Source organism: Haemorhous mexicanus, unplaced genomic scaffold (genome assembly GCF_027477595.1).
Source record: "Haemorhous mexicanus isolate bHaeMex1 unplaced genomic scaffold, bHaeMex1.pri scaffold_188_ctg1, whole genome shotgun sequence".
Classification (NCBI taxonomy): domain Eukaryota; kingdom Metazoa; phylum Chordata; class Aves; order Passeriformes; family Fringillidae; genus Haemorhous; species Haemorhous mexicanus.
In genome coordinates, this window is record NW_026776019.1 from 1,139 (window position 1) to 27,425 (window position 26,287).

The following is a 26,287-nucleotide window of genomic DNA, read 5'->3' on the forward strand; positions in this document are numbered from 1 at the left end:
TGACTCAGCCATTAATTATTGAGGCCGGACGAGTCCCGGCTGCTAATGAGCTGTAATTGAGCCCCGGAGCGCCCGGGGGCAGCGGGCCGTGACCGCCGCGCCGGGCGGCGCCGCCTCCCGGGTCCGCTGTCCCCTGTGTCCCCTGTCCCCTGTCCCCGTGTCCTGTGTCCCCTGTCCCTGTGTCCCCTGTCCCCGTGTCTCCCTGTCCCCATGTCCCTGTGTCCCCTTGTCCCCTTGTCACTGCGTCCTGTGTCCCCTGTCCCCCTGTCCCTGAGTGTGTCCAATTGTCACCGTCACTGTGTCCTGTGTTCCCCTGTCCCTCTGTCCCCGCTTGTGTCCCCTGTCCCTCTGTCCATGTGTCCCCGAGTGTGTGTCCCCGTCCCTGAATGTGTCCCCGTGTCCCCGTGTGTGTTCCCACGTCCCTGTGTCCCTTGTCCCTGTGTCCCCGTGTGTGTCCCCGTGTCCCTTCATGTGTCCCCGTCCCTCTGTGTGTCCCCTGTCCCTCTGTGTGTCCCCTTGTCACCATGTCCCCGTGTCCTGTGTCCCCTGTCCCTCTGTGTGTCCCCTGTCCCTCTGTCCCTGTGTGTGTGTCCCCTGTCCCTCTGTGTGTCCCCTTGTCACCATGTCCCCGTGTCCCCGTGTCCCTGAATGTGTCCCCGTCCCTCTGTGTGTCCCCTTGTCACCATGTCCCCCTGTCCCTCTGTGTCCCCTGTCCCTCTGTCCCTGTGTGTGTCCCCTGTCCCTCTCTGTGTCCCCCTATCACCATGTCCCCGTGTCCTGTGTCCCCATGTCCGTCTGTGTCCCCTTGTCACTGTGTCCCCATATCCCCGTGTCCTGTGTCCCCGTGTCCGTCTGTCCCTCTGTGTGTCCCCTTGTCACTCTGTGTGTCCCCCCTGTCCCCACATCTCCCTGTCCTGTGTCCCCGTGTCCCTCTGTCCCTCTGTGTGTCCCCATCTCCCCGTGTGTGTCCCCGTGTCCCGGTGTGTCCCCCCCTGTCCCCCCCGTGTCCCCAGGGTCCCTCTGGGTCAGACTCGTTTATTGGGGGGCCCCGAGGCCGCCCCTCCCCCAATTAAATACAAACCGAAGCCACGCCCCCCCCGCGCCCTCCCGCCATAGTGCAAACCCCCGGGGACACCGGGGACACCCCGGGGACACCTTGGGGACACCGGGGACACCCCGGGGCCGGGGGGTCCGGGCGGTGCCCCCAGCTCGGGGTCAGTGCAAAGTGAGGTGCCCGCGGCGGGGGCGGGGCAGTGCAGGGAGGGGACAGCGGGGACAGCGGTGGCACCGGGGGACAGCGAGTGGCACCGGGGGACAGCGGGGACAGCGGTGGCACCGGGGGACAGCGGTGGCACCGGCGGACAGCGAGTGGCAACGTCCCCGGGTGACACCGTGACACCGCCCCCAGGTGCCACCCAGGTCCTGTCCCGGCTGAGGTGACAGCTCTGGGGACACATCCTGGTGTCCCCAAGGTGTCCTGGTGTCCCTGTAGTGTCCCAGTGTCCCCGTGGTGTCCCTGTAGTGTCCCAGTGTCCCCTGCAGTGTCCGTGCCGGTGCCAGCTCGGTGTCACCCCAGGTGCCAGCAGTTCCCGGTCCCGTGGTGACAATTCCTGGTCTGGTGGTGACCGCTGGTGACAGTCCCCGCTGGTGACAGTGACAGTCCCCGCTGGTGACACGTCCTGGTTGTTCCCACTCCAGGGGTTCCCAGTTTGGTGTCCCCAACCCGGTGGTGGCAGCTGTGCCTGGGGACACGTCCTGGTGGTTCCCCAGAGCGGTGACAGTTCTGGAACAGTGTCCCCAGCCTGGTGACAGTTCTGGGACAATGTCCTGAGCCCGGTGACAGCTCTGGGATAGTGTCCCCACCATAGTGACAGTCCTGGGACAGTGTCCCCAGCGTGGTGACGGTGACAGTTCTGGGACAGTGTTGGTGACAGTTCTGTGCATGTCCCCAGCCTGGTGGCAGTCCTGGGACAATGTCCTGAGCCCGGTGACAGTTCCTGGGACAGCGTTGGTGACAGTTCTGTGAGTGTCCCCAGCGTGGTGACAGTTTTGTGACAATGGCTTGAGCCCAGTGACAGTTCTGGGACAGTGTCCTCAGCCTGGTGGCAGTTCTGTGAGTGTCCCCAGCCCGGTGACAGCTCTGGGACAGTGTCCCCAGCCCGTGGTGGCCGTGCCAGTGTGGGGGTGGGCGCTGTGGGTGTCCCCAGTGGGGGCGTGGCGTGGGGGATGTCCCCGATGCAGGTGACATTGGCCATGCAGGTGACACGGGCCGTGCAGGTGACATTGGCCATGCAGGTGACACCACTGGTGCAGGTGGCACTGTCCTTGCGGGGTCCCCAGCCATGGGAGGGTCCCCAGCGGTGACGCCGGTGACGTCACCCTGCGGGGGTCCCCGTCCGTGCAGGTGACACCGCTGGCACCGTGGGGGTCCCCAGGAGTGGGGTGGCCCCAGCAGAGGGGGGGTCCCCGGCCGTGCAGGTGACACTGTCACCCTGCGGGGGTCCCTGGCTGTGCAGGTGACACTGTCCTTGCGTGAGTCCCCAGCCATGCAGGTGACACTGTCCTTGCAGGGGTCCCCACGCCATGGGGTGTCCCTGGCTGTGGGTGTCCCCAAGCTGTGAGGTGTCCCCAGCCGTGGATGTCCCCAGCTGTGGGTGTGTCCCAGCCATGGGGTGTCCCCAGCTGTGGGTGTGTCCCAGGCCATGGGTGTCCCCAGCCGTGGGTGTGTCCCAGGCCATGGATGTCCCCAGCCGTGGATGTCCCCAGCCGTGGGTGTGTCCCCAGCCGTGGGTGTGTCCCCAGCCGTGGGTGTCCCCAGCCGTGGATGTCCCCAGGCCATGGGGTGTCCCTGGCCGTGGATGTCCCCAGCCGTGGGTGTGTCCCCAGCCGTGGGTGTGTCCCTGGCCATGGATGTCCCCAGCCGCGGTGTCCCCAGCCGTGGGTGTGTCCCAGGCCATGGGTGTCCCCAGCCGTGGGTGTCCCCAGCCGTGGATGTCCCCAGCCGTGGGTGTCCCCAGCTGTGCATGTCCCCAGCCGTGGGTGTGTCCCCAGCCGTGGGTGTGTCCCCAGCCGTGGATGTCCCCAGCCGTGGGTGTCCCCAGCCGTGGATGTCCCCAGCCGTGGGTGTCCCCAGCCGTGGGTGTGTCCCCAGCCATGGATGTCCCCAGCCGTGGGTGTGTCCCCAGCCGCGGTGTCCCTGTCACCGCAGGGTCCCCTCAGGCCTCGGAGGCCGCCTGGGGTTTGAGCTGCGCCTTCTCCATGGCCGTGCCGTAGGGCCCCGAGCGCTTGAAGAATCCCAGCTGGGGGGGTCAGGGGTCAGGGGTCAGGGGTCAGGGGGACCCCGAAATCCCCCCGTGACCTCTCAGTGCCACCCGGTGTCCCTGTGCCCTCCCCGAGTGTCCCCTGTGTCCCCCCCAAATGCCCCCAGTGCCCCCCAGCCCCCCAAGCTCCTCATCCCCACCTTGCAGAGGCCCCCAGACCCCTTTGATCCCCCCAAATCCCCCCCAGAGCCCCCCAAAATCCCCCCCAGGCCCACCCTGTAGAGCCCCCCAATGCCCCCAGCCCCCTGTGACCCCGCAGTGACCCCCCAGTGCCCCCAGACCCACCTTGTAGAGCCCCCCCAGTTCCCCCAGCCCCCTGTGACCCCTCTGAGACCCCCTGTGACCCCCTGTGACCCCCTGTGACCCCCCAGCCCCCTGTGACCCCCCTGTGACCCCCCAGTGACCCCCCTGTGACCCCCCCCAGCCCCCAGCCCCACCTTGTAGAGCCCCTCCAGCCCCCTGTTACCCCTCTGACCCCCCTGTGACCCCCCTGTGACCCCCCTGTGACCCCCTGTGACCCCCCTGTGACCCCCCTGTGGCCCCCCCAGCCCCCAGCCCCCTGTGACCCCCCCAGCCCCCTGTGACCCCCTGTGACCCCCTGTGACCCCCTGTGACCCCCCTGTGACCCCCCTGTGACCCCCCGTGACCCCCCAGCCCCCAGCCCCACCTTGTAGAGGCCGTAGCAGAGGAGGCCGAGCAGGAGCAGCCCCAGGAGCACGGCCAGGACCACCGCCCACACCGGGACCCCCCCGCCCGCCTCGGGCCGGGACCGCGACAGCGCTGTCACCACCTGGGGAGGGGACAGGGTCACACAGTGCCACCTTGTGTCACCCAGTGTCACCCACAGTGCCACCGCCCACACCGGGACCCCCCCGCCCGCCTCGGGCCGGGACCGCGACAGCGCTGTCACCACCTGGGGAGGGGACAGGGTCACACAGGGTCACACAGGGTCACACAGGGTCACACAGGGTCACCCACAGTGCCACCTTGTGTCACCCAGTGCCACCACCCACACCCAGACCCCCCCCTGCCCACCTCAGGGTAGGACCGCAGCGGCGCTGTCACCTCCTGCCACCCCAGACCTCAGTGTCACCCGCAGTGTCACCCCCATGTCCCCATGTCCCCCCAGTGTCCCCATGTCCCCCCAGTGTCACCTGGAGCCGGTGGCGGGGGTGGCTCTCGGGCTGGATCCGGTACGGCAGCTGTGACCTCCCCCATGTCCCCCCTGTCCCCTCAGTGTCCCCATGTCCCCCCAGTGTCCCCAGTGTCACCTGCAGCCGGTGACGGGGGTGGCTCTCGGGCTGGATCCGGTACGGCAGCTGTGACCCCCCCATGTCCCCCATGTCCCCCCAGTGTCCCCATGTCCCCCCAGTGTCCCCAGTGTCACCTGCAGCCGGTGGCGGGGGTGGCTCTCGGGCTGGATCCGCTACGGCAGCTGTGACCCCCCCATGTCCCCAGTGTCCCCCTGTCCCCTCAGTGTCCCCAGTGTCCCCAGTGTCACCTGGAGCCGGTGGCGGGGGTGGCTCTCGGGCTGGATCCGGTACGGCAGCCGCAGCACGCGGAACTCGGCGTCACAGCGCAGGGACAGCGGCCACAGCTCCCGCTGGGACACGGGGGGGACACGGGGACAGCACGTCAGTGCCACCGGGACACGGGGGGGACACGGGGGGACACGGGGGGACACGGGGGGACATCCCCTCAGTGCCACCGGGACACGCAGGGGACACAGGGACATGGGGGGACACACAGGGGACATCCCCTCAGTGCCACCGGGACACGGGGACAGCGTGTCAGTGCCACCAGGACATGGGGGGACACGGGGGGACATCCCCTCAGTGCCACCGGGACACACAGGGGACACAGGGACATGGGGGGACACAGGGGACATCCCCTCAGTGGCACCGGGACACGGGGGGACACGGGAGGACACGGGGGGACATCCCCTCAGTGCCACCGGGACACGGGGACAGCATGTCAGTGCCACCAGGACATGGGGGGACACACAGGGGACATCCCCTCAGTGCCACCGGGACACGCAGGGGACACAGGGACACGGGGGGACACACAGGGGACATCCCCTCAGTGGCACCGGGACACGGGGGGGGACACACAGGGGACATCCCCTCAGTGCCACCAGGACATGGGGGGACACCCCAGGTCCCGTCCTGGGCAATCCCAGGGGGTCCCGGGCGGTTCTGGGGGGTCCCGAGGGGGGTCCCAGGATTCGGGACGGGTTCTGGGGGGTCCCCGGGGGTTTTGGGGGGGGTCCCAGGATCCTGAGGGGCTCAGGGGGTCCCGGGGCTGTTTTGGGGTCCCGGGGGTGTTTGGGGTCCCGGGGGGGGTCCCGGGGGGGGGGTCCCGGGGTGCTTGGGGTCTCACCTGGCATGGGGGGGGGTTCCGGGGGGGGTCGCAGTGTGTTTGGGGTCTCACCTGGCGCGGGGGGGGTCATGGGGGGTGTCCCGGGGTGCTTGGGGTCTCACCTGGCACGGGGGGGGGGTCCCGGGGGGGGTCCGTGGGTGTTTGGGGTCTCACCTGGCGTGGGGGGGGGGTTCCGGGGGGGGTCCCGGGGGGGTCCCAGGGGGGGGTCCCGGGGTGTTTGGGGTCTCACCTGGCGCGGGGGGGGGGTCCCAGGGGGGTCCCGGGGGGGGTCTCACCTGGCGTGGGGGGGGCATCCCGGGGGGGTCTCACCTGGCGCGGGGGGGGGGTCCCGGGGGGGGGTCTCACCTGGCGCGGGGGGGGGGTCCCGGGGGGGGGCCCCGGGGGGGGGGTCCCAGGGGGGTCCCGGCGGGGGGGTCTCACCTGGCGCGGGGGGGGGGTCCCGGGGGGGGGTCTCACCTGGCGCGGGGGGGGGGGGGTCCCAGGGGGGTCCCGGGGGGGGGTCTCACCTGGCGCGGGGGGGGGGTCCCGGGGGGTTTGGGGTCCCGGGGGGGTCCCGGGGGGGGTCCCGGGGGGGGTCTCACCTGGCGCGGGGGGGGGCTCCGCAGGCGGAAGCTCAGGCGCAGGGTGACGCGCTGCTGCCGCTCCAGCCCCCCCGAGGGGCAGCTCAGGTGGAAACACTCGGCCTCGGGACAGCCCTGTCCCCAGGCCACCCCCGTGTCACCGCGGGCCACCATTGGTCACCACCGCGGGTCACCCCCGGTCACCCCCTGGCCACTCCCGTGTCACCACGGGTCATCCCCATGTCACCATGGGTCACCCCAGGTCACCCCCATGTCACCCCCGTGTCACCGTGGGTCACCCCCGTGTCACCATGGGTCACCTCGGTCACCCCAGGTCATCCCAGGTCACCCCCATGTCACCCCCGTGTCACCATGGGTCACCCCCCAGTCACCTCGCTCACTCCAGGCCATCCCCGTGTCACCCCCAGGTCATCCCTGGTCACTACTGGTCACCTTCTGTCACCCCCATGTCACCCCCGTGTCACCACGGGTCACCCCCCAGTCACCTCGCTCACTCCAGGCCACCCTCGTGTCACCCCCAGGTCATCCCTGGTCATCCCTGGTCACCTTCTGTCACCCCTGTGTCACCCTGGGTCACCCCCTTGTCACCGCCGGTCACCGCTGTCACCCCCCGGTCACTCCCGGTCCCCCCCTGCCCCCCCCCGGTGTCACCGCAGCACCCCCGCCTTGGGGACACTGTCGGGACAGTCCCTGGGTGCGGCAGGGGACAAGGGGACAGTGGCACTCACCAGGCTGTCCCCGCTGTCCCCGCTGTCCCCGCTGTCCCGGCGCTGCAGCACGTGCGGCCCCGGGCTCTGCTCCCGCTCCTGCTGGGGACACGGGGACAGCGCTGGGGACATGGGGACAGGGCTGGGGACACGGGGACAGCCCTGGGGACATGGGGACAGCCCTGGGGACACGGGGACAGCCCTGGGGACAGCGCTGGGGACATGGGGACAGCCCGGGGACAGCGCTGGGGACATGGGGACAGCGCTGGGGACACGGGGACAGCCCTGGGACAGCGCTGGGGACATGGGGACAGCCCTGGGACAGGGCTTGGGACACGGGAACAGTGCTGGGGACAGCCCTGGGGACACGGGGACAGCCCTGGGACAGCGCTGGGGACACCCCTGGGGACATGGGGACATGTCCCCGTTGTCCCCAACGCCCCCATTACCCCCAATGTCCCCCTGTCCCCATTATCCCATTGTCCCCCAGTCCCCCCTGTCCCCATTACCCCCAATGTCCCCAGTGTCCCCATTATCCCACTGTCCCCATTACTCCCAATGTCCCCAATGTCCCCAATGTCCCCATTGTCCCCAATGTCCCCATTGTCCCCAATGTCCCCAGTGTCCCCAGTGTCCCCAATGTCCCCAGTGTCCCCAGTGTCCCCAATGTCCCCAGTGTCCCCATTATCCCATTGTCCCCATTGTCCCCAATGTCCCTGCTCTCCCCAATGTCCCCAATGTCCCCAGTGTCCCCCTGTCCCCACTATCCCCAATGTCCCCATAATCCCCATTATCCCCGGTGTCCCCAGTGTGTGTCCCTGGTGTCCCCAGTGTCCCCAGTGTGTCCCCGGTGTCCCCAGTGTGTGTCCCTGGTGTCCCCAGTGTCCCCAGTGTGTCCCCGGTGTCCCCAGTGTGTGTCCCCAGTGTCCCCAGTGTCCCCAGTGTGTGTCCCCAGTGTGTGTCCCCAGTGTGTGTCCCCAGTGTGTGTCCCCAGTGTGTGTCCCTGGTGTCCCCAGTGTCCCCAGTGTGTCCCTGGTGTCCCCAGTGTGTGTCCCCAGTGTCCCCGGTGCCCCCAGTGTGTGTCCCCGGTGTCCCCAGTGTGTGTCCCCAGTGTCCCCAGTGTCCCCAGTGTGTCCCTGGTGTCCCCAGTGTGTGTCCCCAGTGTCCCCGGTGCCCCCAGTGTGTGCCCCCAGTGTCCCCAGTGTGTGTCCCCAGTGTCCCCAGTGTGTGTCCCCAGTGTGTGTCCCCAGTGTGTGTCCCCAGTGTGTGTCCCCAGTGTCCCCAGTGTCCCCAGTGTGTCCCTGGTGTCCCCAGTGTGTGTCCCCAGTGTCCCCGGTGCCCCCAGTGTGTGTCCCCGGTGTCCCCAGTGTCCCCAGTGTGTGTCCCCGGTGTGTGTCCCCAGTGTCCCCAGTGTGTGTCCCCGGTGTGTGTCCCCAGTGTCCCCAGTGTGTGTCCCCAGTGTCCCCGGTGTCCCCGGTGCCCCCAGTGTGTGTCCCCAGTGTGTGTCCCTGGTGTCCCCAGTGTCCCCAGTGAGTGTCCCCAGTGTGTGTCCCCAGTGAGTGTCCCCGGTGTCCCCGGTGTCCCCTACCAGCCGCAGGGGGTCGCTGCCGTGGCTGGCCGTGCAGTTGTGCAGCCCCGAGTGGCCGGTGACGTAGAGCAGGGGGTGGCCGCGGTGGCCCAGGGGACAGCTGAGCTCCAGCGTGCCCTGGCTGATGGCACTGGGACCCTCGTTCACCACCTGGGGACACGGGGGGACACAGTGGGGGACAGCCCAGGGCACGGGGACACGGGGTCAGGACATGGGGACATGGTGGGGACACAATGGGGGACACCCCAGGGCACGGGGACACGGGAGGGACACAGGGGGACATGGGGACATGGTGGGGACACAATGGGGACACCCCAGGGCACGGGGACATGGGGTCAGGACATGGTGGGGTCACAATGGGGGACACCCCAGGGCACGGGGACACGGGGTCAGGACATGAGGACATGGTGGGGACACAATGGGGGACACCCCAGGGCACGGGGACATGGGAGGGACACAGGGGGACATGGGGACATGGTGGGGACACAATGGGGACACCCCAGGGTATGGGGACACGGGGGGACACGGGGGGACACAATGGGGGACACCCCAGGGCACGGGGACACGGGGTCAGGACATGGGGGGGGACATGGGGGGACACGGGGGGACATGGGGGGGACACCCCAGGGCACGGGGACATGGGAGGGACACAAGGGGACATGGGGGGGGATGTGGGGACCCCCAGGGCTCGAGGATGGGGGGACAGGCCGGATTTGGGGACACAGGACACAGGGACCCCAGGGTTGGGGACGTTGTGACCCCAGGTTTGGGGACGTTGTCACCCCGGGGTTGGGGACACTGTGACCCCGGGGTTGGGGACACTGTGACCCCAGGGTTGGGGACATTGTGACCCCGGGGTTGGGGACACTGTGACCCCAGGGTTGGGGACACTGTGTCCCCAGGGTTGGGGACACTGTGACCCCAGGGTTGGGGACGCTGTCACCCCAGGGTTGGGGACGTTGTCACCCCGGGGTTGGGGACACTGTGACCCCAGGGTTGGGGACACTGTGACCCCAGGGTTGGGGACGTTGCCACCCCGGGGTTGGGGACAGGGGTCCCGCGGTGTCCCCACCTCGTAGACGTGCTCCACGGGTGGCCCCAGGTCCTGCAGCCGCTGGGGGGGGTTGGGTCCCCACCCCCCCTCGGGGATGGTGACAACGTCGGGCCGGGACACCCTGAGGGGACACCGGCGGGGACAGTGCTGCGTGTCACCTCCTGTCCCCTCCTGTCCCCTCTGTGTCCCCTCCTGTCCCCTCTGTGTCCCCTCCCGTCCCCTCCTGTCCCCTCTGTGTCACCTCCTGTCCCCTCCGTGTCCCCTCCTGTCCCCACTGTCCCCTGGCTGTCACTCACCCCAACACGGACATCCTGGTGGCCCTGTCTGTGTCCCCTGGGTGTCCCCAGTGTCACTCACCCCAGCACGGACACCCTGGTGGCCCTGTCTGTGTCCCTGTGTACCCTGTCTGTGTCCCTGTGTCCCCAGGGTGTCCCTGTGTCCCCAGGGTGTCCCCATTGTCACTCACCCCAGCACGGACACCCTGGTGGCCCTGTCTGTGTCCCTGTGTACCCTGTCTGTGTCCCCGTGTCCCTTGGCTGTCCCTGTGTCCCCAGGCTGTCCCCAGTGTCACTCACCCCAGCACGGACACCCTGGTGGCCCTGTCTGTGTCCCCATGTCCCCACTGTCCCCTGGGTGTCCCCAGTGTCACTCACCCCAGCACGGACACCCTGGTGGCCCTGTCTGTGTCCCCATGTCCCCACTGTCCCCAGGCTGTCCCCAGTGTCACTCACCCCAGCATGGACACCCTGGTGGCCCTGTCTGTGTCCCTGTGTCCCCTGGGTGTCCCCAGTGTCACTCACCCCAGCACGGACACCCTGGTGGCCCTGTCTGTGTCCCCAGAGTGTCCCCACTGTCCCCAGGGTGTCCCCATTGTCACTCACCCCAGCACGGACACCCTGGTGGCCCTGTCTGTGTCCCCTGGTGGCCCTGTCTGTGTCCCCGTGTCCCCTGGCTGTCCCCACTGTCCCCTGGCTGTCCCCATTGTCACTCACCCCAGCACGGACACCCTGGTGGCCGCCCTCACTGCCAGTGCCACCGGCACCACGGCGCTCTGCGAGTTGTTGGCGTTCTTGCTGCGGGGGGGGGCACGGGGGGGGGCGTCACAGCCCGGACCCCCCCAGGGACCCCCTGACCCCATTAGGGACCCCCCGGGACCCCCCCAACCTTGCGGACACCCCAGGGACCACCCCCCACCTTGGGGACACGCTCAGGGTCATGACCCCGCCCAAAAAAAAAAAAAAACCTCTTCCAGGGACCCCCCCCCCCCCCCCGACCCCTCCCCCCCCGGGTGCCCCCCCAGCTCCCCACCCCAAAACCGGGGGTGCCGGGACCCCCGTGTGACCCCCCATAACCCCGAAGTGGGGGTGACACCCCCCGTGACCCCCTGACCCCCCCAAACCGGGGGTACCACCCCCCCCCCCCGTGACCCCCTGACCCCCCAAACCGGGGGTGCCCCCCCCCGTGTGACCCCCTGACCCCCCCCAAACCGGGGGTGCCACCCCCCCGTGACCCCCTGACCCCCCAAACCGGGAGTGCCACCCCCCCGTGACCCCCTGACCCCCCAAACCGGGGGTGCCACCCCCCCGTGACCCCCTGACCCCCCATAACCCCAAACCGGGGGTGCCACCCCCCCGTGACCCCCTGACCCCCCCAAACCGGGGGTACCACACCCCCCCCCCGTGACCCCCCCCCAAACCGGGAGTGCCACCCCCCCCCCCGTGACCCCCCCAAACCGGGAGTGCCACCCCCCCCCGTGACCCCCGGTGCCCCCCCCCCGTGCCCCCCGGTGCCCCCCCGGACTGAGGTGCCCCCCGGTGCCCCCCGGTGCCCCCCGGTGCCCCCCCGGTGCCCCCCGGTGCCCCCCCCCGCGCCCCCCGCGCCCCCAGCCCCACCTGCGGATCTGCAGCTCGAAGCTGACGCTGCTGCTGTTGTCGCTCAGGTGGGGGAGGGTGAAGCGCAGCCCCCCCCAGATCTGCGGGCGGGGGGACACGGGGGAGGGGGGGGGGGGGGTCAGCCGGGACCCCTCCCCAGCCCCCCCATAGCCCCCCAGAGCCCCCAGACCCTCCCCAAACCCCCCAGAGCCCCCCAGAGCCCCCAGACCCCTCCCCCAGCCCCCCATAGCCCCCCAGAGCCCCAGACCCTCCCCAAACCCCCCCAAACCTCCTCAAATCCCCCCAGATCCACCCGGAACCCCCCAGACCCCCACAAACCTCCCCAAGGCCCCTCAAATCCCCCCCAGACCCCCCCAGACCCTCCCCAAATACCCCAAGCCCCCCCAAAGCCCCCCCAGACCCCCCCAGACCCCCCCAGACCCCCCCAGACACTCCCCAGCCCCCCCAGATCCCCCCAAAGCCCCCCCCAAGCCCCCCCCCACACACTCCCCAGCCCCCTCAGACCCCCCAAAAGCCCCCCCAGACCCCCCCAGACACTCCCAGCCCCCCCAGATCCCCCCCAGCCCCCCCCAGCCCCCCCAGCCCCCCGAGCCCCCCGCCCGCTCACGCTGGCCCCCGCCTTCATGGGGTTGCCCAGGTCGCAGACCAGGGGGCTCGAGCCGTTGCCCCCCCCCAGCTCGCAGCTCAGGGCCGAGAAATTCTGGGGAGGGGGAGAGAAATTGGGGGGGGGTCAGCGGTGGTGACCCCCAATGCACCCTCCCCCCCATACCCGGGAGCCCCCAGACTCCCAAACCCCCCCAAACCCCCTCCCCCCAATACCAGGGACCCCCTCCCCACCCTCGGGGTGCCCCCCCCAGCCCCTGCAGCCCCCTCCCCCAATACCCGCAGCCCCCTCCCCAGCCCCCCAAAACCCCTCCCCAGCCCCTGCAGCCCCCTCCCCCAATACCTGCAGCCCCCTCCCCCAATACCCGCAGCCCCCTCCCCACCCTCGGGGTGCCCCCCCAGCCCCTGCAGCCCCCTCCCCCAGGCCCTGCAGCCCCCTCCCCACCCTCAGGGTGCCCCCCCCGACCCCCCCAACCCCTTCCCCAATACCTGCAGCCCCCTCCCAACCCCCCCCGCGCCCCCTCCCCCATACCTGTGACCCCTCCCAGCCCCCCGCGCCCCCTCCCCCCACACCTGTGACCCCTCCCCAGCCCCTGCAGCCCCCTCCCCCACACCTGTGACCCCCCCCAGCCCCTGCAGCCCCCTCCCCCACAGCTGTGACCCCTCCCCAGCCCCCCCGCGCCCCCTCCCCCACACCTGTGACCCCTCCCCAGCCCCCCACGCCCCCTCACCCCGTGGGGTCGCAGCACCCCCGAGTAGAGCGCCCCCGGGGGGGGTCGCAGGTGCAGCTCGGCCTCGTAGGCGCCCCCCTCCCCCACGTTCCGCGCCTGGAACGTCACGTTCAGGCTGTTCCTGTCCCCCAGGAACACGGCCCGGCGGTCCCTGGGGACATCGGGGACATTGGGGGACATTGGGGACATCACCAGGGACAGGGACACCCCCAAACCCCCCCCAGGAACACAGCCCGGCGGTCCCTGGGGACAGGGGGACATCGGGGACATTGGGGACATTGGGGACATGGACAGGGACACCCCTGGGACACCCCCAGGAACAGCACCGGGCGGTCCCTGGGGACATCGGGGACATTGGGGACATTGGGGACATCGGGGACATCGGGGACATGGACAGGGACACCCCTGGGACACCCCCCAGGAACACCGCCCGGCGGTCCCTGGGACATTGGGGACATTGGGGACATCGGGGACATTGGGGACATCGGGGACATCGGGGACATCACCAGGGACACCCCCAGGAACACGGCCCGGCGGTCCCTGGGGACATTGGGGACATTGGGGACATGGACAGGGACAGGGACAGGGACACCCCCAGGAACACGGCCCGGCGGTCCCTGGGGACATCGGGGACATTGGGGACATCAGGGACATTGGGGACATCACCAGGGACAACCCCAAACCCCCCCCCAGGAACACCGCCCGCTGGTCCCTGGGGACAGGGGGACATCGGGGACATTGGGGACATTGGGGACATGGCTAGGGACATCCCCACGACCCCCAGGAACAGCCCCGGGACCCCCAGACCCATCATGTCCCCCCGTGTCCCCTCCTGTCCCGGGTGTCCCCTCCTGTTCCCAGTGTCCCCTCCTGTCCCCTGTGTCCCCAGTGTCCCCGGTGTCCCCTTACGCGCTGGCCTCGAGCTGCAGGTCGGGCACGCAGACATTGTCCTCGCAGTCCAGCTGGATGTGGGCCTGGGGACACGGGGACATCAGAGGGGACAGCAGGGACATCAGGGACAGCAGGGACAGCAGAGGGGACAGCAGGGACAGCAGGGACAGCAGGGACAGCAGAGGGGACAGCAGGGACAGCAGGGACAGCAGGGACAGCAGAGGGGACAGCAGGGACAGCAGGTACAGTGTGGGGACATCAGAGGGGACAGCAGGGGTGACATTGGGGACATCAGGGTGATGGGGACACGGGGGGCACAGGGACACTGGGTGGCACAGAGGTGACACAGGACGGCGCAGAGGTGGCGCACTGGTGACACAGAGGTGACACAGAGGTGACACAGGTGGCACAGAGGTGACACAGGTGACACACAGGGACACACAGGGGGACACACAGGTGACACACAGAGGTGACACAGGTGGCACAGGTGACACACAGGTGACACAGAGGTGACACAGGTGGCACAGGTGACACACAGAGGTGACACACGGGGGACACACAGGTGACACAGGTGGCACAGGTGACACACAGGTGACACAGAGGTGACACAGGTGGCACAGGTGACACACAGAGGTGACACACGGGGGACACACGGGGACACACAGGTGACACAGATGACACAGGTGACACACAGGTTGCACAGAGGTGACACAGGTGACACAGGTGGCACACAGGTGACACAGGTGGCACACAGGTGACACAGAGGTGACACAGGTGGCACAGGTGACACAGGTGACACAGGTGACACAGGTGGCACACAGATGACACAGGTGACACACAGGTTGCACAGAGGTGACACAGGTGGCACAGGTGACACACAGGTGACACACAGGTGGCACAGAGGTGACACAGGTGACACAGGTGGCACACAGGTGACACAGGTGGCACACAGGTTGCACAGAGGTGACACAGGTGGCACAGGTGGCCCAGGCGCCCCAGGTGCCAGCCTACCTTGGCCTCCAGGCGCGTGCGCGTGGCCGGGGACAGCAGCGGGGACAGCCCCGGCGGGGGAGGGGACGCGGCCGGGTCCAGGGCCAGGCTCAGTGACACCGGGATGGGGGACAGCTTGTCCCGGAACTCGGACTCGTTCTGGGGACAGCGCACGGGGACGTGGGGACACCGCGGGGACAGGGGGGACAGGGACCGTGGGGACATGGGGACACTGTGGGGACACCGCGGGGACACCGCGGGGACACCGGGGACAGGGGGGAATGGGAGGGGGACAGGGACATGGGGATATGGGGACACCGCGGGGACAGGGGGGACGGGGACGTGGGGACGTGGGGACATGGGGACACTGTGGGGACAAGGGGGCCGGGAGGGGGACAGGGACATGGGGATATGGGGACACCGCGGGGACACTGGGGGACAGGGGGGACGGGGACATGGGGACACTGGGGGGACAGGGGGGGACAGGGACGCGGGGACACCACGGGGACACCGGGGGGGGGAGGGTCCCAGGGGTGACAGGGAGGTGACACAGGGGACCCAGAGGTGACACAGGGGCTGCCCAGAGTGACATGAGGGGACCTGGGGCTGTTTTGGGGCTGTTTAGGGGCAGTTTTGGGGCTGTTTTGGGGTATTTGGGGCAGTTTTGGGGTGTTTTTGGGGTGTTTGGGGTGGTTTTGGAGTGTTTGGGGTATTTTGGGGTTTTTGGGGGGTTTTGGGGGTATTCAGGGCAGTTTTGGGATATTTTGGGCTGTTTTGGGGTGTTTTTGGGGTATTTGGGGTGTTTTTGGGGTGTTTGGAGCAGTTTTGGGGTATTTGGGGTGTTTTGGGGGTGTTTGAGGCGGTTTTGGGGTATTTGGGGTGGTTTTGGGCTGTTTTGGGGCGGTTTGGGGGTATTTGGGGTATTTTGGGGTTTTTGGGGTGGTTTTGGGCTGTTTTGGGGCGGTTTTGGGGTTTTTGGGGCGGTTTTGGGCTGTTTTGGGGCGGTTTTTGGGGTGTTTTGGGGTGGTTTTGGGCTGTTTTTGGGGTATTTTGGGCTGTTTTGGGGCGGTTTTGGGGTTTTTGGGGGCGGTTTTGGGCTGTTTGGGGTCCCCCTTACCCTGAGGAACACGGGCAGCGTGCGGCAGCGCGGGGTCCCCCCGTTGGGGACCTCCAGGGACAGGTTCCGCGTGGGGGAGGGGGGCGCCCCCCCCCCGCGCCCCCCCCCAGGAACAGCGCGCGCCGCGCCCCCCCCCGCCTTGGCCCCGTCCACGCTCAGCTCCAGCGCCAGCCCTGGGGACACGGGGACAGCGCGGGGACAGCGCGGGGACACGTCAGGGACACGGCGGGGACACGGCGGGGACACAGCGGGGACAGCCCCGGTGTCCCCGTGGCTGCTGTGCCACCCTTGGGGACACAGGGACACCGCGGGGACACAGGGACACGACACCCCCCGAGGTGCGTGTCACCTCCGGGGTGTCCCCGTTTGTCCCCTCCATTGGTACCCGCGATGTCCCCTTTGTCCCCTCCATGTCCCCTGTGCCACTCGGCCCCCTGTGCCCTCCCCTGTCCCCCCCACTGTCCCCCTGTCCCCTCCCCTGCCCCTGTCCCCCTGCTGTCCCCCTGTGCCCCTGCTGCCCCCCTGTCCCCCCGCTGTCCCCTGTCCCCTCACCGATGGGCCCGGGCAGGTGACGTCCGGAGGCGTTGAGGCAGAAGGTGACATTGATGCTGGGAGGGGACACACAGGGGTGGCACCGTGTGTCCCCTCAGTGTCCCCTCAGTGTCCCCACCACTGTCCCCCTCTGTGTGTCCCCCCCACGGACACCCAAGGACCCGGCAGTGTCCCCAGTGCGCTGTCCCCGTGTCCCCTCCCAGTGTCCCCCATCCTCTTTCCATTGTCCCCCGACTGTCCCTGCAGTGTCCCCCTGCTGTCCCCCGCTGTCCCCTCCCTGTCCCCACCCTGTCCTCTCCCTGTCCCCTGCCCTGTCCCCCCGCTGTCCCCACCCTGTCCCCGCTGTCCCCTTGCTGTCCCTGCAGTGTCCCCTCTCTGTTCCCCCCACTGTCCCCTCCCTGTCCCCTCTCTGTCCCTCTGCTGTCCCCACCCTCTCCCCCCGCTGTCCCCTCTCTGTCCCCCTGCTATCCCCCCGCTGTCCCCACCCTGTCCCCGCTGTCCCCTTGCTGTCCCTGCAGTGTCCCCTCTCTGTCCCCCTGCTATCCCCCCGCTGTCCCCACCCTGTCCCCTCTCTGTTCCCCCCACTGTCCCCTCCCTGTCCCCACCCTGTCCCCTCCCTGTCCCCACCCTGTCCCCTCCCTGTCCCCTCTGTGGCGGTGCCACCCACCAGGACACGTGGTGGCCGCTGGCCAGGACGCAGCCGCGCTCCTCGGGGTTGAACATGGAGGGGACAATGGCCAGGGTGGCGCTGGCGTGGACAATGGGGCGGCCCCTGGGGGGACACCGGGTCAGGGACCCCGCATCCCCGGGGTGACACCGGTGACACAGGTGACACAGGTGACACAGGTGACACTCACCTGTAAACCACGGCCGCGTCCGCCCCGAAGGCGCCAACCAGGAGGTCTGTGGGGGCAGGGGGGTCATCGGGGGGACAGGGGGACACCGCGGGGGCAGGGGGACACCAGGGCACACAGGGGAGTCCCTGGGAATGGGGACAAAGGGACACCGGGTGGGGACAGGGCTGTCCCTCACCATGGGGGGGACAGGGGTGACACGGGGGTGACACACGGGGGTGGCCCTGTCCCTCACCGGGGTAGCCGTTGAAGGGAAGGTGGTACAGAGGGTGACACGGGGGTGGCACAGGGGTGATACAGGTGACACGGGGGTGGCACAGGGGTGACAGGGGTGGCACGGGGGAGGTGGCCGTGTCCCTCACCGGGGTAGCCGTTGTGGGGAGGTGACACAGAGGGTGGCACAGGGGTGACACAGGTGACACGGGGGTGACAGGGGTGGCACAGGTGACACAGGGGAGGTGGCCCTGTCCCTCACCGGGGTAGCCGTTGAAGGGAAGGTGGCACAGAGGGTGGCACAGGGGTGACACAGGTGACACAGGTGACACGGGGGTGGCACAGGGGTGACACGGGGGAGGTGGCCGTGTCCCTCACCGGGGTAGCAGTTGAAGGGAAGGTGACACAGGTGACACGGGGGTGGCACAGGGGTGACACAGGTGACACGGGGGTGGCACAGGGGTGACACGGGGGAGGTGGCCCTGTCCCTCACCGGGATAGCCGTTGAAGGGAAGGTGGCACAGAGGGTGACACGGGGGTGGCACAGGGGTGACACAGGTGACACGGGGGTGACAGGGGTGACACGGGGGAGGTGGCTGTGTCCCTCACCGGGGTAGCCGTTGAAGGGAAGGTGACATGGGGGTGGCACGGGGGTGACGCAGGGATGACACAGGTGACACAGGTGACACGGGGGTGGCAGGGGTGACAGGGGTGACACGGGGGAGGTGGCCGTGTCCCTCACCGGGGTAGCCGTTGAAGGGAAGGTGGCACAGAGGGTGGCACAGGGGTGACACGGGGGTGGCACAGGTGACACGGGGGTGGCACAGGGGTGACACGGGGGAGGTGGCCCTGTCCCTCACCGGGGTAGCCGTTGCCGTCCAGGTCGCTGGCCCCGCGCAGCGCGGCCCCCGAAGAAGTCGGGCTGGCCCCGGGGCCCGCCCAGCCCCCGCAGCACCTGCGCGGGCCGGGGTCGCAGCCCCGCGCCCCCTCCCCGGAAGATGAACACGAGCCCGCGGCGACCCTCGGCCCCCAGCGGGGCCCCCACGGCCACGTCTGCGCACGGGGGGGGGTCAGCGTGGGGGGGGGGGCACGGGGGGGACCCCCAGAACCCCCAGTGCCCCCCATAAACCCCCGTGCACCCCCATAAACCCCCTGTGCCCCCCATAAACCCCCCCTGTGCCCTCCATAAACCCCCCCAGAACCCGCCGTGCCCCCCATAAACCCCCCCTGTGCACCCCATAAACCCCCCCATAAACCCCCGTGCACCCCCATAAACCCCCCCTGTGCCCCCCCCAGTGCCCCCCCATAAACCCCCCCGTGCCCCCCATAAACCCCCCCCGTTCCCTCCTCCCCCCTTTCCCTGTTCCCCCGGTTTCCCTCCGTTGCCCCCCCCCGGTCCCGTTGTACCCGTCCCGGTCCCGTCCCCCACCCCGGTCCCGGTCCCCCCCCGGTCCCGGTCCTCCCTCCGTGCCCCATTCTTGGTGCCGGTACCGTTGTATCCGTCCCGGTCCCGTTCCCCCCCGGTACCCCCCGTTTCCCCCCCCGGTCCCGGTACCCCCGTTCCCTCCCCGGTCCCGGTCCCGTTTCCCCCCCGGTCCCGGTCCCGTTCCCCCCCCGGTCCCGTTTGCCGCCCCCGGTCCCGGTCCCGTTTCCCCCACCGGTCCCGTTCCCCCCCCAGTCCCGGTACCCGCCCGTTCCCCCGGTCCCGGTCCCGTTTGCCCCCCCCGGTGCCGGTACCGTTGTACCCGTCCCGGTCCCGTTCCTCCCCCGGTCCCGGTACCCCCGTTTCCCCCCCCGGTCCCGTTTGCCCCCCCCCGGTCCCGGTACGCCGTTCCCCCCCGGTCCCGTTTCCCCCCCGGTCCCGGTCCCGTTCCCCCCGGTCCCGTTCCCCCCCGGTCCCGGTACCCCGTTCCCCCCGGTCCCGTTTCCCCCCCCGGTGCCGGTACCGTTGTACCCGTCCCGGTCCCGGTACCCCGTTCTCCCCCCGGTCCCGGTCCCGTTTGCCCCCCCCCGGTCCCGGTCCCGTTTCCCCCCCCGGTCCCGTTCCCCCCCCAGTCCCGTTCCCCCCCCGATCCCGTTTCCCCCCCAGGTGCCGGTACCCCGTTCCCCCCAGTCCCGTTCCCCCCCGGTCCCGGTCCCGTTTGACCCCCCCGGTGCTGGTCCCGTTCCCCCCCGGTCCCGGTCCCGTTTCCCCCCCGGTGCCGGTACCGTTGTACCCGTCCCGGTCCAGGTCCCCCCCCAGTCCCGTTCCCCCCCGGTCCCGGTACCCCGTTTCCCCCCCGGTCCCGGTACCCCGTTCCCCCCGGTCCCGTTTCCCCCCCGGTGCCGGTACCGTTGTACCCGTCCCGGTCCCGGTACCCCCGTTCTCCCCCCGGTCCCGGTCCCGTTTGCCGCCCCCGGTCCCGGTCCCGTTTCCCCCCCCGGTCCCGTTCCCCCCCCAGTCCCGTTCCCCCCCCGATCCCGTTTCCCCCCCAGGTGCCGGTACCCCGTTCCCCCCAGTCCCGTTCCCCCCCGGTCCCCGGTCCCGTTTGACCCCCCCGGTGCTGGTCCCGTTCCCCCCCGGTCCCGGTCCCGTTTCCCCCCCGGTGCCGGTACCGTTGTACCCGTCCCGGTCCACGTCCCCCCCCAGTCCCGTTCCCCCCCGGTCCCGGTACCCCGTTTCCCCCCCGGTCCCGGTACCCCCGTTCCCCCCGGTCCCGTGGCCCCCCCCGGTGCCGGTACCGTTGTACCCGTCCCGGTCCAGGTCCCCGAGCGCGGCGATGGCGCTGCCGAAGCGGCCGAACTCGTGCGGGCCGGTGAGCGCGGCGGGGGCGGCGGGCGGGGCCCCGCCCCGCTGCAGGTACAGGTACACCCGGCCCAGCTCCCGCGCGCCCCCCGCCCCGCTGCGCGCCATGAACAGCGGGGCGCCCACCAGCAGGTCCGTGAGGCTGGGGGCGCAGGGGGGGACAGGGGGGGGACAGGGGGGGGTCACTGAGTGAGTCTGGGGGCGCCCACCAGCAGGTCCGTGAGGCTGGGGGCGCAGGGGGGACAGGGGGGGACACTGAGTGAGTCTGGGGGGACACTGAGTGAGTCTGGGGGGACACTGAGTGAGTCTGGGGGGTCACTGAGTGAGTCTGGGGGCGCCCACCAGCAGGTCCGTGAGGCTGGGGGCGCAGGGGGGGACAGGGGGGGACACTGAGTGAGTCTGGGGGCGCCCACCAGCAGGTCCGTGAGGCTGGGGGCGCGGGGGGGGACATGGGGGGGACGGGGGGGGGGACATGGGGGGGACACTGAGTGAGTCTGGGGGCGCCCACCGCAGGTCCGTGAGGCTGGGGGCGCAGGGGGGACATGGAGGGGACATGGGGGGGGACACTGAGTGAGTCTGGGGGGACACTGAGTGAGTCTGGGGGGTCATTGAGTGAGTCTGGGGGCGCCCACCAGCAGGTCCGTGAGGCTGGGGGCGCAGGGGGGGACATGGGGGGGACATGGGGGGGGACACTGAGTGAGTCTGGGGGGGTCATTGGGTGAGTCTGGGGGTGCCCACCAGCAGGTCCGTGAGGCTGGGGGCGCAGGGGGGACACTGAGTGACATGGGGGGTCACTGAGTGAGTCTGGGGGGGGTCACTGAGTGAGTCTGGGGGCACAGGGGGGGACACTGAGTGAGTCTGGGGGGTCACTGAGTGAGTCTGGGGGCACAGGGGGGACACACGGTGAGTCTGGGGGGGTCACTGAGTGAGTCTGGGGGCACAGGGGGGACACGGGGTGAGTCTGGGGGGGTCACTGAGCCATTGGGGGGCGCTGAGTGAAGTTGGGGAGCACGGGGAGGGGCACGGAGTGACTTTGGGGGGCACTGGGGGTGACCTGGGGGGTCCCGGGGGGGGTCCTGAGGGGTCCCAGAGTGTCCGGGGAGGGGTCCCAGGGGGTCTCAGGGGGTCCCAGGGGGTCTCAGGGTGTCCCAGGGGGTCCTGGGGGGTCCCAGGGGGTCTCAGGGGGGTCCTGGGGGGTCTCTGGGGGTCTCAGGGGGTCTCGGGGGGTCCTGGGGGGGTCCCAGGGGGTCCCAGGGGGTCTCAGGGGGGTCCCAGGGGGTCCTGGGGGGGGTCCCAGGGGGTCCCAGGGGGTCCCAGGGGGTCCCGGGGGGTCCCGGGGGGGGTCCCGGGGTCCCTCACCCGTCGTTGTTGACGTCGGTGGCGGCCACGGCGTAGCCGAAGTACGAGGCCATCTGGGGGGGTGGGGGGACAAAACGGGGTGAGGGGCGGCCATAACGACCCCCCCCCCAAATTCCATGCATCCCCCCCACCCCTCCATGGGGACCCCACACCCAATTTTACAGCCCCCCCCCCCCCATTTGAGACCCCCCCCTTTTCCTCCCCCCCTCCCTGGGTGTGTGTCCCCCTCCCCACCTTGGGTCCCTTCTGGGTCCCCCCAGGACCCCCCAGGACACCCCCAGACCCTCCCAGTTCCCCCCAGACCCCCCCCAGCCCCTCCCAGGACCCCCCCAGGACCCTCCCAGGACCCCCCCAGACCCCCCAGGACCCCCCAGAACCCCCCAGGACCCCCCAGGACCCCCCAGACCCTCCCAGGACCCCCAGGACCCCCCAGGACCCCCCCCAGCCCCTCCCAGGACCCCCCCAGGACCCCCAGCCCCTCCCAGGATGCCCCAGGACCCCCCAGCCCCCCCAGAACCCCCCAGCCCCCCCCAGCCCCTCCCAGGACCCCCCCCAGACCCCCCCAGGACCCCCCAGGACCCCCCCAGCCCCTCCCAGGACCCCCCCAGGACCCCCAGCCCCTCCCAGGATGCCCCAGGACCCCCCAGCCCCCCCAGAACCCCCAGCCCCCCCCAGCCCCTCCCAGGACCCCCCCAGACCCCCCCAGGACCCCCCAGGACCCCCCAGCCCCTCCCAGAACCCCCCAGCCCCCCCCAGCCCCTCCCAGGACCCCCCCAGACCCCCCCAGGACCCCCAGGACCCCCCAGCCCCTCCCAGGACCCCCCAGGACCCCCCAGCCCCTCCCAGGACCCTCCCAGGACCCCCCAGGACCCCCCAGCCCCTCCCAGGATGCCCCAGGACCCCCCAGCCCCCCCAGAACCCCCCAGCCCCCCCCAGCCCCTCCCAGGACCCCCCCAGCCCCCCCCAGGACCCCCCAGACCCCCCCAGGACCCCCCAGACCCCCCAGACCCTCCCAGACCCCCCCAGGACCCCCCAGCCCCCCCGTGCCCACCTGCTCCCCCGAGAAGTTGTACAGGGACTTCATGTTGGTGCCATTGAGGATGGTGACCTGGGGACACCGAGGGGACACCGAGGGGACACTGAGCCAGCGGGGGGGGACACGGGCACTGCCACCCCCCCCCGGTGTCCCCCTGTCCCCCCGTGTCCCCCCCGTGTCCCCCCCGTGTCCCCCCCTTACGTAGCCATAGGTGAGGTTGCCCTTGGGGACACCGGCCACGAAGTCTGTGGGGACAAAGGGACAAAGGGACAAAGGGACACTGTCAGGTGTGGCCGGGGGTGGCCGTGTCACCCTCGCGTGCCACCCGCTGTCACCCACCTTGCGTGGTGTCACCGCTGAACTCCCCGACTGCCACCGAGTAGCCTGGGGGGGAGAGAGAGTGTCACCTGAGTGTCCCCTGAGTGTCACCTGAGTGCCACCTGTGTGTCCCCTGAGTGTCCCCTGAGTGTCCCCTGTGTGTCCCCTGAGTGTCACCTGAGTGTCACCTGTGTGTCACCTGAGTGTCCCCTGAGTGTCACCTGTGTGTCCCCTGAGTGTCCCCTGAGTGTCACCCTGCGGACACTGCTCATGTCACCCATGTAGCTGTCCCCATGTCCCCAAGTGTCACCCATGTAGCTGTCGTCGTGGCTGGGCTCCGCCTGCCGTGTCTGGAGCTGTCCCCAAGTGTCCCCATGTCCCCACACCCCCCAGGTGTCCCCAGGTGTCCCCAGGTGTCCCCATGTCACCCATGTAGCTGTCGTCGTGGCTGGGCTCCGCCTGCCGTGTCTGGAGCTGTCCCCATGTCCCCGTGTCCCTGTGCCCCCCAGGTGTCCCCAGGTGTCCCCAGGTGTCCCCATGTCACCCATGTAGCTGTCGTCGTGGCTGGGCTCCGCCTGCCGTGTCTGGAGCTGTCCCCGTGTCCCCGTGTCCCCCAGGTGTCCCCACGCCCCCCAGGTGTCCCCAGGTGTCCCCAGGTGTCCCCAGGTGTCCCCATGTCACCCATGTAGCTGTCGTCGTGGCTGGGCTCCGCCTGCCGTGTCTGGAGCTGTCCCCGTGTCCCCATATCCCCACACCCCCCAGGTGTCCCCACGCCCCCCAGGTGTCCCCAGGTGTCCCCAGGTGTCCCCATGTCACCCATGTAGCTGTCGTCGTGGCTGGGCTCCGCCTGCCGTGTCTGGAGCTGTCCCCGTGTCCCCATGTCCCCCTGCCCCCCAGGTGTCCCCAGGTGTCCCCAGGTGTCCCCAGGTGTCCCCATGTCACCCATGTAGCTGTCGTCGTGGCTGGGCTCCGCCTGCTGTGTCTGGAGCTGTCCCCGTGTCCCTGTGTCCCCCTGCCCCCCAGGCCCCCCAGGTGTCCCCAGGTGTCCCCAGGTGTCCCCAGGTGTCCCCAGGTGTCCCCATGTCACCCGTGTAGCTGTCCCCATGTCCCCAAGTGTCACCCATGTAGCTGTCGTCGTGGCTGGGCTCCGCCTGCCGTGTCTGGAGCTGTCCCCGTGTCCCCGTGTCCCCACGCCCCCCAGGTGTCCCCAGGTGTCCCCAGGTGTCCCCAGGTGTCCCCAGGTGTCCCCATGTCACCCATGTAGCTGTCGTCGTGGCTGGGCTCCGCCTGCCGTGTCTGGAGCTGTCCCCGTGTCCCTGCCCCCCAGGTGTTCCCACGCCCCCCAGGTGTCCCCAGGTGTCCCCAGGCCCCCCAGGTGTCCCCAGGTGTCCCCAGGTGTCCCCATGTCACCCATGTAGCTGTCGTCGTGGCTGGGCTCCGCCTGCCGTGTCTGGAGCTGTCCCTGTGTCCCCGTGTCCCCCTGCCCCCCAGGTGTCCCCACGCCCCCCAGGTGTCCCCAGGTGTCCCCAGGTGTCCCCATGTCACCCATGTAGCTGTCGTCGTGGCTGGGCTCCGCCTGCCGTGTCTGGAGCTGTCCCCGTGTCCCCCAGGTGTCCCCACGCCCCCCAGGTGTCCCCACGCCCCCCAGGTGTCCCCAGGTGTCCCCATGTCACCCATGTAGCTGTCGTCGTGGCTGGGCTCCGCCTGCCGTGTCTGGAGCTGTCCTCGTGTCCCCGTGTCCCCATGCCCCCCAGGTGTCCCTGTGCCCCCCAGGTGTCCCCAGGTGTCCCCAGGTGTCCCCATGTCACCCATGTAGCTGTCGTCGTGGCTGGGCTCCGCCTGCCGTGTCTGGAGCTGTCCCGGCACCTCCTGGATCAGGTACTCGGGGAAGTTCCCGGCCGCGATCTGCTCCTGGGTGGCCGACATCACCTGCCCTGGGGACAGGGGACACCTCAGCACCTGGGGACACTGGGGACACCTCACACAGCCTGGGGACACCTGACACTGCCTGGGGACACCTCAGACATCACCTGCCCTGGGGACAGGGGACACCTCAGCACCTGGGGACACTGGGGACACCTCAGACATCACCTGCCCTGGGGACAGGGGACACCTCAGCACCTGGGGACACTGCCTGGGGACACCTCACACAGCCTGGGGACACCTCAGACAGCCTGGGGACACCTCAGCTCCTGGGGACACCTCACACTGCCTGGGGACAGGGGACACCTCAGCACCTGGGGACACCTCACACTGCCTGGGGACACCTGACACAGCCTGGGGACACCTCAGACATCACCTGCCCTGGGGACAGGGGACACCTCAGCACCTGGGGACATCTCACACAGCCTGGGGACACCTCAGACATCACCTGCCCTGGGGACAGGGGACACCTCAGCACCTGGGGACACTGCCTGGGGACACCTCAGACATCACCTGCCCTGGGGACAGGGGACACCTCAGCACCTGAGGACACCTCAGCACCTGGGGACACTGGGGACACCTCAAACCAGGCCAGGGGGTGGGGACACCTCAGCCCTGGGACAGCAACAGGGACAGGGAGGGGACAGGGGACAGGGTGGGCAGGGGGGTGGGGACTGGGGCGGGGACAAAGGGGATGGGCAGGGAGGGGAGGGACAGGGGGGGACACACCGGGGACACACAGGGGACACAGAGGGGACAATGGGGACACACAGGGGACAATGGGGGGGTAGGCAGGGGACACACAGGGGACAATGGGGACACACAGGGGACAATGGGGGGGCAGGCAGGGGACACACAGGGGACAATGGGGACACACAGGGGACAATGGGGGGGCAGGCAGGGGACACACAGGGGACAGGCCCAGGTGGGGCGGGGGTCTCACCTTGCCAGAAGTAGCTGCCGGGCCCCCCCAGGAGCACCCGCCCCGTCTGCAGAGACAGCGGGGACCCCCCCTCAGTGGGGCTGGACCCCCCAAAACCCCCCCGGGACCCCCCAAAACCCCCAACCCTCCTGAACCCACAAAACCCCACCCCCGAACCCCCCCGGGACCCCCCAAAAAACCCCAACCCCCCCGAACCCCCAAACCCCCACCCCTGAACCCCCCGGGACCCCCCCGAGCCCCCCCAAAAAACCAATCCCCCCTAAACCCCCCCGGGACCCCCCCGAGACCCCCAAAACCCAACCCCAAACCCCCCCGGGATCCCCCGAGACCCCCAAAAACCCCAACCCCCCAGGACCCCCCTCCCTTCACTCCCCCCAAGACCCCCCCAAACCCCCCCCAGGACCCCCAAATCCCGCCAGGACCCCCCTCCCCTCACTCCCCCAGCCCCCCC

At 70.1% G+C, this 26,287-nt stretch overlaps 2 protein-coding genes across 2 annotated transcripts in view; both read right to left on the reverse strand.

Moving 5' to 3' along the window:
• Positions 1–1,021: 1,021 nt before the first annotated feature.
• Positions 1,022–2,415, reverse strand: LOC132322886 (mucin-5B-like). The gene is made up of 2 exons (XM_059837633.1): positions 2,278–2,415; positions 1,022–2,241 (listed from the first exon to the last, which is right to left on the reverse strand). Exons 1-2 carry the CDS (start codon positions 2,289–2,291, stop codon positions 1,026–1,028), a joined length of 1,230 nt encoding a protein of 409 aa, XP_059693616.1. The 5' UTR covers positions 2,292–2,415; the 3' UTR covers positions 1,022–1,025.
• Positions 1,022–26,287, reverse strand: part of LOC132322887 (integrin alpha-5-like) — a 38,229-nt gene continuing 12,963 nt past the window's right edge. Inside the window, 21 exon segments of the mRNA XM_059837634.1 lie at positions 1,022–3,299; positions 3,988–4,110; positions 4,822–4,923; positions 6,281–6,394; positions 7,009–7,089; positions 8,576–8,725; positions 9,648–9,750; positions 10,622–10,702; positions 11,522–11,601; positions 12,129–12,221; positions 12,856–13,006; positions 13,765–13,829; positions 14,758–14,895; positions 15,854–16,026; positions 16,406–16,461; positions 17,073–17,177; positions 17,263–17,308; positions 18,333–18,381; positions 18,383–18,525; positions 20,194–20,399; positions 21,617–21,669. Coding sequence (XP_059693617.1) covers positions 3,216–3,299; positions 3,988–4,110; positions 4,822–4,923; positions 6,281–6,394; positions 7,009–7,089; positions 8,576–8,725; positions 9,648–9,750; positions 10,622–10,702; positions 11,522–11,601; positions 12,129–12,221; positions 12,856–13,006; positions 13,765–13,829; positions 14,758–14,895; positions 15,854–16,026; positions 16,406–16,461; positions 17,073–17,177; positions 17,263–17,308; positions 18,333–18,381; positions 18,383–18,525; positions 20,194–20,399; positions 21,617–21,669 — 2,196 coding nt within the window. The 3' untranslated portion in view covers positions 1,022–3,215.